At 49.4% G+C, this 14,537-nt stretch overlaps 1 protein-coding gene across 6 annotated transcripts; it reads right to left on the bottom strand.

Moving 5' to 3' along the window:
* Positions 1-3,311: 3,311 nt before the first annotated feature.
* LOC138207228 (SLAIN motif-containing protein 1-like) lies at positions 3,312-14,358 on the bottom strand. 6 transcript variants are annotated; one of them, XM_069164324.1, is made up of 11 exons: positions 14,271-14,358; positions 12,988-13,702; positions 11,018-11,154; positions 7,924-8,073; positions 7,644-7,766; positions 6,308-6,451; positions 5,406-5,768; positions 5,141-5,152; positions 4,560-4,700; positions 4,143-4,467; positions 3,312-3,795 (listed from the first exon to the last, which is right to left on the bottom strand). In XM_069164324.1, the coding sequence occupies exons 2-11, from the start codon at positions 13,431-13,433 to the stop codon at positions 3,720-3,722; spliced, it is 1,917 nt and encodes a 638-aa protein (XP_069020425.1). In that variant the 5' UTR covers positions 13,434-13,702; positions 14,271-14,358; the 3' UTR covers positions 3,312-3,719. The 6 variants fall into 6 exon arrangements, with proteins under 6 accessions (XP_069020425.1, XP_069020427.1, XP_069020426.1 ...); XM_069164326.1 differs by having other exon boundaries at positions 12,988-13,427; positions 14,271-14,351; XM_069164325.1 differs by lacking the exon at positions 5,141-5,152.
* Between the last annotated feature and the right edge of the window lie 179 nt (positions 14,359-14,537).

Here is a 14,537-nt window from a genome sequence, read left to right as displayed (position 1 = left end):
TTGGGTTTTTATCTCTTTGATACAAATTGGAAAGTGCATTTCTTACAAGACGCCATTTTCATTTCTTTTGTTTGACACCGCTGTCGTCCAATTAACACCGTTTTCTTCGGTTTTTCTTTATAAATCACAGAACTTAAGGTCAATAAGTTGGAGATGTTTTGACTCACCGGAGAAGTGAGTTCCGCAGGTCGGTCGGTCTCCGTCGGCAGGCGGACCAAACATTTCGCTCACCGGGAGTCCTCATCTCCGGGGAACCGTCTTCTTCCAAAAATCCACATTTCCGGCCCGTCTTCGTTTGTCGGTCCCTCGACGACAATTACGGTTTCGCGCGAGTGCTTTCTGCATATTTCCGTTCCTTCAAGAGTTTCTTAATATTAAACTAAATCAAAATAAACCGGAGCCGACTTGTTGCTGCTGCACGCGCGTCATCCAAGGTTTTTAAAAATGGCGGCTGTTTCCGGTGGAAGAGAATAGACGCAGCGAATTTTTTACTACTGCCCCCTACTGGTCAACAGACGCGTTTGTTTCTTTGTGCTTCTCCGGTTTATATATATATATAAAATATATAAAAATATAAAAGATATATATAAAAATATATATAAAATATAAATATAAGATATATATATATTTTTATATCTATATCTATATATACATAACGAATGCAACATCACACCTTTGAAGCTTAACTGCTCCAGATATCCGAAACCTCAAGTCCAATTTCAATGAGTTCACAAACATCCTTCCAATAAAAAGTGCAACCCGTTATAAACTGTACAGAAGTCGTTACGGGCTGACAAATGACCACAATCACACAGAATCTGCATCATCATTATCACAACACAGACAATCAATCACTGTCAATCCTATTTCCACAGACACGACTCACCTCAAGTACACCTTCTCCAGCGAACGACCCGTCCGTTAACGGTCACTCCCGATTCCTTTGTATCTGCTTTTGTATGGTAAACCTGATTAGATGTGTAGGTCGCAAGATCCTTTGTGTCAGGGGAGTCGCCCATTACATGTGGAAAGTCAAACAAAAAGGAATCTCTTGCGCTCCACCCTGTTGAGTAACACAGACAACAAGAGGAAGAGACAAATCTTTTCTTTCCATCAATACTTTCGCACCGTGAAAGAGGAAGGAGACTTTTAGCGTTGGATTGTAGTTTATTGAAGAACTGTACACATGGTTTACATTTCGAATACAAGTTTCATTATCCAATATTTCTATTCAAGTATACAACAAATATCTGTTGTATATCAGGAGGCACCGGCCTCACGTGACTTCGGTTTATAATCTCTCACAGTGACTGACAGAACTCGTACGGGTATATTGACCCGCAAACATCAGGGCCGCCCGAAGCCTGTCGTCCCGGCGTCGGCGTCTCGTAGGGAACGTTCGGGCTCCTCTGAACTCTTCGGACGAACTCGGTGCCGTCGGGAGAAACGCGGTTCTCCTGCGACAGGAAGGACGAAGTTTGTTCAGATTTACTGATGGCGCCGAGTGGTTACTATGACAACAACATCTTTCATTGTAGTGGCTATAACCTCACCTGCATTCGGCACGTTGAGGGGCCCGCTCGCGTCCTCTCCACGTCATCGGGTCAGGCCCGGGCGGTTCGGTCCGGTCCGGTTCGTGTCCTTCCGGTGTTCTCGGTCGTCCGGCTTGAAATGGAAATAAAAGCCGTCGCTTTTCACCGCACTATTAAAATATTACTTTTTTTGTTGTTCACACTGACATTTATTTACATTTCTATCTGCCCTTTTATGGTCGTCGGTCACGTGACTTCCCTTAACAATAAATCGTAAGGAGAGGACCTACCAGCTGGGCCCGTCCCGACCGGTCCGTTATTCAAAACCGTCCCGTCCTCCTCCTCCTCCACCGCTGCTGCTGTGTCCATCTCGGCCGGCGTCCCGCTTTCCTGAGAGACGAGACAAAACGGATGATGCGACGTGTCTCAAAATTTTTACCGCCAATATTTGTTATAGGACAGAGAAACACAATTTAGCTGCATTGATTGTCCTGTGATCTTTTATCTTTTATTATATTTAATCCCAACAACCTCAAAGTAAAGCCACCTTTTTTTTCCCTCCTCAAAAATAATTCATTTTTTGTGTCTAAATAAAACTACAGTGAAACTTTAATTTATTGCTTCCTGGTTTGTTGTCATTAATTCAGCTTGTTTTCAGTCCAGCTCCCTAAAAACTGCACATTCCTGTATTTTTAATACAAATACGAGGGTTGCTGCTGCAATAATATCATAATATGGGATTTTTGCATTATTATATTTGTATTTAATTAAATATGTACAAGACTGTAGCATTGGATTTTTATCTCTTTTATACAACTACAAATTATAAAGTGCATTTCTTACAAGACCTCCATTTTTTTTTTTTTTAAATTTTTTTATAAATTTCAGGTCAATAATTTGGAGTTGTTTTGACTCACCGGAGGACTGAGCTCCGCAGGTCGCTCGGTCCGTCTCCGTCGGCACGCGGAGCAAACATTTCGGACACGTTCACCGGGACACAACCGGGAGTCCACATCTCCGGGGAAACGTCTTCTTCCAAAACTCCACATTTTGGGTCCTCCGGTCCGTCTTCGTTTGTCGGTCCCTCGACGAAAATTACGGTTTCGCACGAGTCCTTTCTGCATATTTCCGTTCGTTCGAGAGTTTCTTAATATTGAAGTAAATCAAAATAAACCGGAGCCGACTTGTTGCTTCTTCCAGGGGGTTTTAAAAATGGCGCTCTCGCGGCTCCATCCGGGCTTTTAAAGGCTTCGCTGTTTCCGGCGGAAGAGACTATAAATTGCACTACTGCCCCCTACTGGTCATTTTAACAGAGACGCGTTTGTTTGTTTACTGCACGGTTCCTCTTATCTGTTCAATAGTCGTAACTTCATCAGAGAGCCGCACCGAAGGTTCCAAATCACGGTGTCCTCCCTGAGCGTGATCCTGGTGAGACAGACCATAATAAGTCTCGTGAGACACAGTAGGACGGCGCCTTAAATTGTGCAAGCGATAAACTCTGTGCGCGTCGGTAGTTTCTTTGTAATCAGTAAAACCTCGGCTCGTTGGTTTGTATAAAAGTATATAAACACGACCCCCCCCCCCCCCCCCCCGCTGTGAGCTACCTGCTCAGTAGTTCCAGGCTTTTGGTTCCTGTTTCAGTCTTTACGTGAGCTGAAGGCCTTTAAAACGCAGCGTCTCAGGTGACGTCTGACTGCTCTCAGCTGTCCCGAACTAACAGGGAAGGGACTCTGTTTTAGCAGCATCGCTGGCACTCGTTGCCACAAGGAAAACGCCCGATTAGTCAATTTTTTTTATTTATTTAAAATAAACATATAAATAAATACACAAACACGAGGCTTATTCAATAAAAAGCTGTCAGCCCTCTTTATCGGGTTAGTAGTATTACCGGTACCCGACGGCCAGTGGTTTATTGCGCAAGAGCAGCAGGGAACGACTCCCCCTTGGCACAGACCAAACTTGTTCATTCCCAAAGAAATTCTGCATAGAATTTGAGACATCGGTCGATGTGAAGATCCTCCGCCCGCCGCGGTCCGTTTGGATGACGTCGAACTATTCTACGCCGTTCTCTACGTCGTCTCGACAGCCACATTTTTGGTCTAAACCACTCGGCGTCCCCGAGGAAAGCCGGACGTAGCGAGTAACCCCGGCCAGCGGGTGCCGCCGCGCCGCCGGCGCGTCCGGTCATCAGTAGCAGCCGTCTCTCCAGGTGCTGTCACGAAGGGCGCTGAGGGCGGACAAGCTCTTTGGAGGAGTCAGTAAACTGAAGGGAAAGGGATGAAGAGGACAAAATCGTCGTTTCGCCAATAAATACGCCCTGACGAGGGAGGATTTCATTTTTGCTGGTATTTACTCGTCAGCTATTGGACAAATTCAAATGTCGACCACATGATGGCGCCAAAGGCATGGCCAAGTTATTCTAACTCTCAGTCTGCTGATAGTTGTTGAGATATTTCACTTAATTAATTGCAGTTTTCAGATTTAACCCAACAGCCACAGTCGAATGTAACAAACTGTGTTGTAGAGCTTTTTTTTTTTTCACCTCAGATGTTTCAAATACTGACAAAAAGGACTTTCTACTTTGCGGTGCCGTCGGGTTTGACGGTTTACCTTCGCGCCGCCGGTTGGGCCGCCTTGCCGCGGAGGTTGGAGCTCGTGGTGCCCACGAAGGAAGAGGGGCGGGGCAGGCTGCTGCGGGGAGCGGCGGGGGCGGAGGCGGGCGTCCCCCCTCCGCCGGGCGATTTACCGAGCAGGGGGATCCCGCTGTTGCTCCCGCCGCTGCCGTTCAGAGACTGGAGGCCGGTGGAGGTCGGCGCGGAGGCCGAGCCCTTGACGGTGGGACTGACGTAGGCGGTGGCCTTTAGCGGTTGCCGTGACAATGAGGAGAAGTTCCCTACGCTCTGCACCCGGTTTTGCAGTTGGCCTGGGGAGGGAACTGAAGGGGAGGGAGAGGGGGGAGAAATTACAGAACCGATCTCTACGAGTATTACGTACAATACAATAGCGACGAGAGAAGGGAAATCTTACTGGAGGACTGCAGCCGAGCCAACCCGCTGGACGAATCGAAACTCTGGCTGTTACGAAGCAAAGAAGGGGAAGCGCTAGGAATGGCGGGGACGGGCACGCTGGGAGCTCTGACGAGGTTAGGCATGCTCCTCCGCAATTTATCTGAGTGACAGGCAGAGACAGAGCTGCAGTAGGCCGCGTTTTAACCCAACGCCAAGGAAGAAAACCCAAATCACTTAAACCGTTGCTCCCGCCTATGGTTTTATTTGACCTCCGCCCTTTAAGGTAGTTGGTAAAGCTCTCCGGGAGCTTTCCGGTCCCCTCGGTCACACTCTTAACTCTAATCCCGTCAAACCCTCTCCGGTCTCGGAACGGAAACAGGCGCCGGTCCGAGGGCTTTAAGAGCGGTTGTACAAGAGGCTTAGAGTTATTATTAAGCGGTCGGAGCGGGTCAGTGCGACGCGGCGGCGTAGATGCGATACATCTCCAAATGAGAAAGACGGTGAGAGAAAAATGCTCGCGTTAATGTTCAGGGATACATTTGCTGTTAAAAGTATTACGCTGTATTTGAACTTAGTGTAAAACACGGTAGGTAGACTTACTCTCGTATTCGGCTGGACGCCGTGACGCCGTATCCCCGAAACAACACGGCCGACGGCGTACGTGGTAAATACACACGTGAATATTGCACGTACAAAACACAGACACAGAAATAGCTCGTATTAGTTCTATTTCCAAAGGTAGCACTCTGTGTATTTCTGAAACACAAGTGGCACCGCTGCACTGATTTTGACTGCAGGGTCATATATATTTATGTATTTTTTCGCTTTGACTTAAGTCACTACACCAGGAGTGGAGGGCTCTCACCTGATCCCGGTCTGAAGCCCTGCTGCTCGGCCGCGTACGAGCCCGGTCCCTGAGGCTGGGCTCGGGGCGGAGGTTGGAAGGCGAACCCGGCGGAAGGGTACGGCGGCGTGGAAGGGGTGGAGGGAGGGGTGGACAGGCAGCTGGTGCTTCTTCGCCAGTCTCGGATGCTGGAGAAGGTGTGGGAGTGCGGCAGGCGAGTGAGGCGCGGCTGCGGTGGCGGCAGGAGGCCGTAGTCTTCGTCGTCCTCCTCGTCTTCCTCCTCCAGGTCGGGGCCGGCGCTGAGCTGGCTGAGCTGGAAGGAGAAGCTCTGGCTGCGGCGGTTGGCCAGGACGGACGACATGCTGGCGTAGTCCTGCCTTAGACCTGGGGGAGCGAGATATGAGGACCAGCGCGCAAAACACACAAGGCCAGGACGCGCACACGCACACGCGCACACACACACACACACACACACAGTCGTCACCTCCTGGGGTTAATGAAGCTGAAGTAGCGATGGGCTCTGAGATCTGGTGCCATATGTTAAATTATTAGAGAGGAGGCCACAATAGAGACAGAGAGACAGCAGAAGAAGTGAATTGGAAAACAATGAGACAAAGACAACCACCGTAATCGGAGTCTCGTGAGCATCCCAGTGATTCTGGGAAGACATATTTACATTAATGCAAGTTTTTTGTCACACCGTTTGACCAATAAAAGCAGGAAAAACACAAGTGGAACAAATGTCTGTTTAAACGCTGCGTCTCTGAATTGCGGGGAATTTGCTCCGCTGCTCGATGACTGTATGATTTCTCATTTCTGAGTGCACTGATATTTCTGGAGGCAGAAACGCTGGTCGTTCGGCTCTTCCGATTGAGACGTAACACCATAAATGACAAAGAACTTCGATAACGTCGACGACTTACTCTCCTCCTGCAGCCGGGCCATCACCTGGACGTCCGTGAGGTCTTGCAGTTTGTATCCCAGAGCGATGGACTCGTCCTCCGACGCACCGAGGTCGCCGTCCACGGACGACTGCGGGCTGAGGGCCGACTGGCGGAGGAAGTGGCCTTCGGGGGGGGGCGAAAGAAAACAGAGTCGGCCTCCGACGACTTTTCCTCCTTTCGCCTTTCCGCCTCGGTTTTGACAACGACGCAGTGTTACACAAACGAGGCGGCTCGCCTCGAGAGAAGCGCCCTCCGGTCGTCAAGATGAAGGATCCGAACTAATGGAGGGCGATGCTTAGCTCGGAGAATTAGAGCCTATTAAGCACCAGCGAGGCAGAAATATTATGCGAGAGGTTACGCCAACCTCTCCGCAGTTAATGATATTCCTGATATCTGCTCCCTCTCGCTGCTCTCTCAAACAATCCTTTCCATCACTGCTTTTATTCTAACTGCTTTTGTCACACTTCGCTCCCTTTAGGAGCTTTTTCGGGTCATTTCGGACTCACTACTTTTAGAAACCAACTACGACCGCGGAGGAAATACTTGTTCACAGTAAATAAACTGTTTACAGCAGGGTGTGTAAGACTGACGAGACTTCATGTAATTGAAGCGAATCTAATTATTCTTCTGTGAATAATAACGTCGTCATACTAAACATGAATTCATGTCGTGCTTTATATACTTTTTGAGTTTGGTTAATGTGACCTCAACATTTCTCCATCTACCGCCGTGAAAAACCTCGTCGGCTTCACGGATGAAACAACAAACGTCATGGAATTGAGCTTTGAGCAAAAACGACAACAACGCCCCCCCGTGGCATTCGGTTCCCGCCGCCCCGGGACGTGAGCTCCGTGCCCGCGGGGCTCCGCTGGCTTCCCTCCACTGCGGCCCCTTCTTGTTCCCTCGCGGCTTTGCCCTGTGCCGTGTCTGGAACGCCGTTTTTTTTTTTTTTTTTTCCCCATCGCTAATAATGCACTCGAATCCGTCACCCGCTCGCCCTCCGATGTAATTGGGCTACAGCGGACCCACCGGTCGCGTATAACGAGCAACGTGCCGTGCCGCGTTTCAAAAAGGCCGTGGCAGTTTTTATTTCTGCGGCTGAAACGGTGCTCGAAGCCGCAAGTGAAATATATTCTCTCACTCCCCCACAACCTACATGAGAGGACGGTTGGAATAATGTATAAAAAGCTTGCGGTTGACCCACTTTTGAAACAAGTGTCTTTCCTCACATGAATATTGCACAGTTCTCAGTTTCGTGAGGTTAATTTCTGTGTTCACGTGTTTTTCTATGGAGACGGTAAAAGGGGAGTCTTACTTCGGATGGCTGGGTGAGGGAGGAACGTGGGAGTCCTCTCGGTTACAGGGGAGAGCTCCTTCTCTGTGGGGCTCAGGGTCCGATGGAGGACCAGGTGGAGCGGGGAGGAGGAAAGGGATGGAGCTGAGGCGGGGAGGAAGGAGGAGGAGGGGGGGGGGGGGGGGGGGGGGGTTGAAAAGATGGGAAACAAAATGATTTCTTACTAGAGCGATTCAAAGCTCAATTCGTGGCCGACCGCGTGCATTTACAAAAAAACAAAACCGGTTTGTTGTTTGGCTACCGTGTCTCTCGGACGACTGGGGAGCGCAGCAGGGTTTGGCTGACGGGGAGGCGGCGATGGGAGAAACTCCGGCGACTCGACTCAGAGGGGGGCCGGGGGACGGGGACAGGCCGGGGGACGGGCTGGACAGGGAGCTACGCCACCTGGAGACTGAGGAGGGAGGAGGTGGGAGGTAAACAAGCAAACGTACCAAATTTTTTTTGTTTTTAGATTTGACAAATATTCCACATTTTTCCCCGTAAAACCCGTAACAACAATGCCATGACGCATTCCTTTATTAGAATGATAACAATAATGAGTTCCACAAAAACACTGACTGCAGCACCAAGTGCAGGTGCACAAAATAGCCACTAGGGTCTCCCTTCATAGCTGGAAAACTTGAAAGTGGCTCAGACAAAAGCAGCAATAAGCACAAAGCTGGATGCCACACACACACACACACACACACACACACACACACACACACACACACACACACACACACGCACGCACGCACGCACACACACACACGCACACGCACACGCACGCACGCACACACACACCTCTTTGAGCAGAGACTGTGCAGCAGTCGGTTACCTCACCAGCCGTGTCTGTCACTCACTGCTCTATTCAACGGCTCAGCGCAGAGGACAAAGCTGTATTCAAAGCAACAGAGCGACTCACAAACTGCAGCTGTACCTGGTGCCGAGTGTCTCGCGCGCCCGCCCACGCTCACGCTCACGCTCACGCCCACGCTCACGCTCACGCCCACGCGCACGCACACATCTCCGTTACTATTCATAGACGCAGAGAAGAAACTGACTGGTTTGAAGCGTGTGAGGCAGCGTCTGGGGAACATGGATGAAGGAAAAAATGCTGCATTGTGCATCTTATTGAAATGAGTGTGTTGTGCATCTCTTATTACAATGTGTGTGTGTGTGTGTTATTGAATACAGCATAAGCGGCAAAAGGATTTCTCTCCGTTACCTGCCAATGCGAATATAAGCCACTTAAGCTACGAAGGGACCCGCTCCTTTCATGTAAACGGTTGCTATGGCGACGGCTCTCCATTTGACTGTACTCAACCTCAGGCGGAGAGGCAGACGGTGAGATTGCGGGCCGAGGAGGTGGGAGGATTCCTCCGCAGCTCTGAGCGGAGCGGGGGACCCGTTAGGTTCGGCCGGCGCAACTTCACAGGACCGAGTGGAAGCCGTGACCCAAATACCGACGGTGACGGTTTAAAGAGCGCGTCCGACGAGGCGACGTTACACTCGGCCCGTCGACTGCCGACCGGAATAATTAAATCTACGCGGCTTCTCCCATCTTATGTAAAGTCCTCGGGAAGACTGAAGACCGATTCAGCAGCATACCGCTGCCCACAGCGTAGACAATGGGGTTAAGTGTTTGCCGTTTCAGTGTTTTACAAACCTCCTATTCATATTCGGAATATTCTAAAAATAGTTTCGTTTCATGTATTTCACTGACAAATGATGCCTTTATTTTGAAAGGGCGGGGAGGCGGGGAGGCCGAGCGGCCTCGAACGCAAGCGAGTCGAGAGCCATCTCCTCTCATTAAAGGCTTCGGGGTGTTAAGCTGCCTGACGCGCAGCTCTGCGCTCTGCCTCCGTCCACCCGATGAGGACTTCTTCTCCATGATACTGATCCGCTTTTTCCACGTTTGCTGTCAATAAACTCCAGACGTGAAAACTATTTCGCAGCTATCGATCCCGGTCTCCAAACAAACTTCCCGTTTCCCGTTTTATTTCCTCACATTTCCTTCCTTCTTCATCCGTGTTGCTCCATCTAATTAAGATGCGCTCCTAATCGCGACGGACAAGCGGGTCACGTGACCCGGGTCGGATCTGCTTAATGCTATGAGGTGTGGACAGATTACAGTGTGCGAGCACTGCCTTCTTGCTGAGCCCGAGTAGTCTCAGTGCGGTGATGAAGTTAATCCTAATTCAAACTCATTACTGTGGCCACGAAGGAAAAGAAGCAATATTATTTGCATTCAAAGATGACTTCAAAACGTCCCGGGATAGGTATAACCGTGGAATAACGACTTATTCATTGCTCCGGTTGAGCTTTTCGGGAAAATTCTCCCGCCGCTTGAGCGAAATTGACCGACTGACGCATCCGGAACAGAAATCCGTTGCGGTCGCAGAGCCGACGCGTTTAAATCCGCACCGACGACGATCGCCGGAATGACAAACTCGTCCTTCGATATAACGCAAAACTGAGAGCTGGAAACCTGGGGCGTTACGCAAAACGCATGTCGTTACAAGTACCGTCGGAAGTACCGAAAGTACAAATACTTTCTTCTATGAGTGAATTAGGCAGCGTTGTATTTCCCTTGTGAATGTGGGGCTAATTTCAACTACTTATCTGTAATCTCGGTGTACTCTAATAATCAGCGCGTGACTTAAATATGTTAATATGGGAGAACTGAAACCGATCAGGTGACAACGGATATTTGTGCCAAACTTCCTTCGCAACGCTACGAGAGCCCAGAGAGTCCGCGAAGTCTAGACTCGTGAAAATGTTGCGCTTCTTCCTGGCCGGGGTTTGTTCTGCGAGGGAGCCAGCTCTTGTGTTTTTTGGCAACAAACCTACAAGCTGTGTACATCGGTTTTAAAATAGCCGGGAGGCGAGCGGCGCCCTCCCGATGAATCCGCCGCTCGTGGTCTGTGTAAAACAGAGACGAGACAAACAGAAAAGGGACTAATTACACTTCTGAGACGCTCGCTACACATCGTTACATATATTTCTTATTAAAGACACCGTGACGACCCGGGACTCGGTAACACCTCCGGACTGAACTGGAGCTGAACTCCGGAGAAGCCTTTTCCAGAACTCCCACATGGCGCTCGTCTCACATCCACGCAGAGGATGCAGATATCTTTCTGATCGCTGCTCTAAAGAAGATGAACGTCGTGTTTAAATTTTCCTTCGCGCCGAGACGAAAACGCGGTTGGACTCACAGGAACGATCACGCAACCCTCTGTGTTCAGACTCCTTTCTGTTTCCTACGTTCCAGCGACACTTCACACAACAACTCATTGCGTTTGTTTCCCGTCGCGCCATTAAACACAACGTCCTCCCCGTGCACCTCGTACCTTGTTCCAGTCGGAGGGACAGCGATCTCCTGGCCGCCTCCACCTCTGACTTGGGACTGTCCAGAACCTGCCGGCACCACTGCAGAGGACCGAGGGAGTCGTCGGACGCGTCTCTGGCCCTCGACGCCACGTATAACCTGGAACGGGACGGACGGAAACTCTCAGAGGCCGAGGGGAGAAATATTCGGTTCAGGTGTGAAAGAGCGTTGGTGAACATCTCTGGTACGTGTCACGTGTGATACCTTTGCTAATTTGCGCAAAAGACAAAGTGCTATTTCTCAACCGTTCTTGGTCTTTGGGGCGCGTTTTGTTTTTCTCCCCTTTTCACGTTTCTACCTCATACTTCCCTTCGCAGATGGCTCGAGACTGAACTAGTTGTTATTCAGACACGACGGCGTCTGCGTCGGAAGAGTGACAACAAAAAGGAAAACTGCAGCGTTAACGTCGTCTTTCTCCCGCTGCGTGGTGTGGAGTCCCTCGAGTACAGAACAACAACGCTTTACATCTTCCACAGATACGCCAATCGTGTTTCGTTCGTGTGCAGTCGAGCCCATACTAACTTTGTCAGAGTTTTTCTTGCTGAATTCAAAGCCTCGTGTCTTTGAAGACATTTTGAGATGACTAATTGAAAACAAAACCAGTTTGTAAGGTGTTGTTTTGTTTTGGTTTTGGTTTTGTGCGTAACAAATATATAATCTCTCCGTGGCGGATTGCAATTCAGACTCCATCTTCCCTTTGTGCCACAAACTCCTCTCCTTCTGACTCAGAGAAATCTCGCCCCCCCCCCCCCCCGCCCCCCCGCCCAGCTTAAGCTTTTTAGATATGAGGAAGAAGCTCCGCTCTGTTGAAACGTAGTGCATCACATTCTTCTGACAGCCTCCCGACTCCTTCCTCCGCAAATCTGCTCCGAAGGCCACGAGGAAGCAGCCGAATTCTAGATTGAAACTTTCGACGACAGGTCAGAGTCTGACCCCAAGGGGACGCGACACGCACCTCGCTTTCTAGTCCCGGACACGCGACGAGTATCTGCGACAGGAACCCGGCAAATAAAAGATGAATCCAAATGCGCTGCGGTGCAGAATAAATCCAGGCCCTCTTCAAAGACTCGTTTGATCTCTTGCTTGCTCCGCTCGCTGATGTAAACATGTATTAGTTTAAGGAAATACTATTCGAGCTTCACCTGCGAAGGATTTTCTGACAGGTCTGCCGTATTAAGACGAGCTAGGTGTACCTAATAAACTGACTAATATGAGGACGTAAACATCAGTGGTGTTTACTGTATTTTTACAGCAAAGTTTAAAGAAGAAAAACTCCATTTTTTTTGCTGCCCATTAATCACCATGCCACGTTTCTAGCTTTTCTTCATTTCTAACTTCGTTTTTGTCACCTGACTGATTAACTACAAAAGTCATCATTTCTTTAGTTTGTAATTTAGTTGCAGCCATATGTCTCAACAAATCCTGCTTATTATTCAAAGTAAGTGACTTTCAAATGTGCACAACGTGGATGTTGCTGGAGCAAGTTGCATCGAAACCAGGACAATGTCACGTCCCTACTGATTCGATCACCTAGTAACAACCCGAGATCTCTTTGGGACATTAAAAATAGTCTATGCATCTAATTGGAAATAGTGGCCCTGGAGTGTACTGGGGAGAGACACCCGCGCAAACACAACCACGGTCAAGTGTTTTGATTGCCTGTGGGGCACTGATGGAAAAGCATCCGGCAAAACACACTCGGAAATGCATGGCAGCTTGACGCAGCCCGAAGACAGGCCTGATAACAAGTGGCCTCTCCTCCCTGCTGCCAAGTAACTTCCGAGGTGTCTGGCTTTGTTTGGTCACAAGCAGCTCAAAACAAAGCTCGCACACACACATGCATCGTCAGGAACAAAAAAGAAAATCAGTCACTGGCTTTGTAATTAGGAGCAACAAATGGTTCACAAATGAAAACAAACACTCGATAGTTACCATGTTTCATCAGACTCGTCTGAGCAGCTGAGAGAATCCAGATCCAAAAGCTCCAGCTCATCCAGGACCGACGGTTCCGATGGTTCCGACGGTTCCGATGCGTCCTCCGCCTCCGCAGCCGCTCCGTCCCCGACGCCGTGAGGGTGGAAGTAGTCGAAAAGCTCCTCCGGGGGAGCCAATGACCCCAAGGACGAGTGGCAGAGCAGGGTGGGCAGCGGGCTGGGGAGACAGTACCCACCGGCACTCCCCAGCGCGCACGCCGCAGATGGCGGCAGCGTGTGCGGGCCGCCGGGGCAGCCGCTGGCCCGGGTGCGCAGCTGCTCGTTCTGCCGCTCCAGTTTCCGAACCAGCTCCTGCAGCTTCTTCACCTCCAGCTCGGCGTTCAGGGAGTTGCTGTTGCAGTCCACCTCGGTCATCATCGCGGGATTCAGCACGGCTGCCTCCATTGGACCAAAACACAAAAGGGATCTCGTTATCTGAGCAGCGTGCCCACCTCCAACGTGGATCAGATATGGAGGACAGGTGGGGCCGAGCTGCTGCGTCTGCGGCGCTCCGGGCTCACCCGTTGATCTCACACTGATTTACGTATCAGGCACCGGGTAGTAATCTGTCTAGTACGCCCGTCTGCACGGTCACCCAATGGGAGACTACAGTACTCCACCCCTCCACCACCTACACATGCCAGCCTCCAGCCTCCACCGCCCCGAACACAGGCCTGCGAACAGGTAGAGGAAGCGCCTGTCAGTCCAAACTGTGGGCAAACATCCAATCGCACCTTTTTCTTTTTCCAAACCTGAATAATTGAACGCACATTTGTAACCTAGATTTCTTTGCTTCTCTCAAACACACACACACACACACACACCACCTCTACTACTGTCTATTTATCAACAAAACACGCATTCAGCTGATGACCTAATTATTGTGAACAGAAGAAACTGTAACAGCTTAATCAATAAATAGCTGGGGAGACGACCTGATCAATATTAATGCGCCCTTGGCGACATCTAGTGGTGGGAGCTGGTTATTACACTTAGGTTCGACACCTGTAAACGTTCTGCACATTTAAAATAAATATTACTGTAATTACTGTAATTTCTCCAGCAAAAAAAAACCCCACATTTAATTTATTTTTTTTGCCCAGTAGGTTTGTCCTCCACTTTGGACCGTTGGTCAAACAATATCGGCAATATGCAATATGAAGACTTCACTTTGTATCTTTAGAGACAAAATAATTAACACATAATCCAATTAACCATCAATAAAGCACGGACGGAGCTCACCAAACATCTGTAACTGGCTCCTCTTCGTCTCTACTAAAAGGTGAACAGCTCCTCCCGAACGCATCCCAATTGACCTTCCGTGTTGCATTGTGGGTAATGTAGGCGTCAGATGGTTTTCACGTGGAAGAAGAAAGAACTGAATAAAACCTGAAAAGATATTGCTGACTCACCACAAATTCAAGTCCAAGCTTTAAACCCGCATTTCAGTGTGCTAAAAAGCAATTCGAAGAATACATGTATTTTCATATAACATTATATGAAAATACA

Source organism: Embiotoca jacksoni, unplaced genomic scaffold, assembly GCF_022577435.1.
Source record: "Embiotoca jacksoni isolate LCO1_2020_lvr unplaced genomic scaffold, fEmbJac1.0.p SCAF_30, whole genome shotgun sequence".
In the NCBI taxonomy this organism is placed as follows: Eukaryota; Metazoa; Chordata; class Actinopteri; family Embiotocidae; genus Embiotoca; species Embiotoca jacksoni.
The sequence above is the reverse complement of the archived record's forward strand: the minus strand, read 5'-3'. Positions and strand labels throughout refer to the sequence as shown.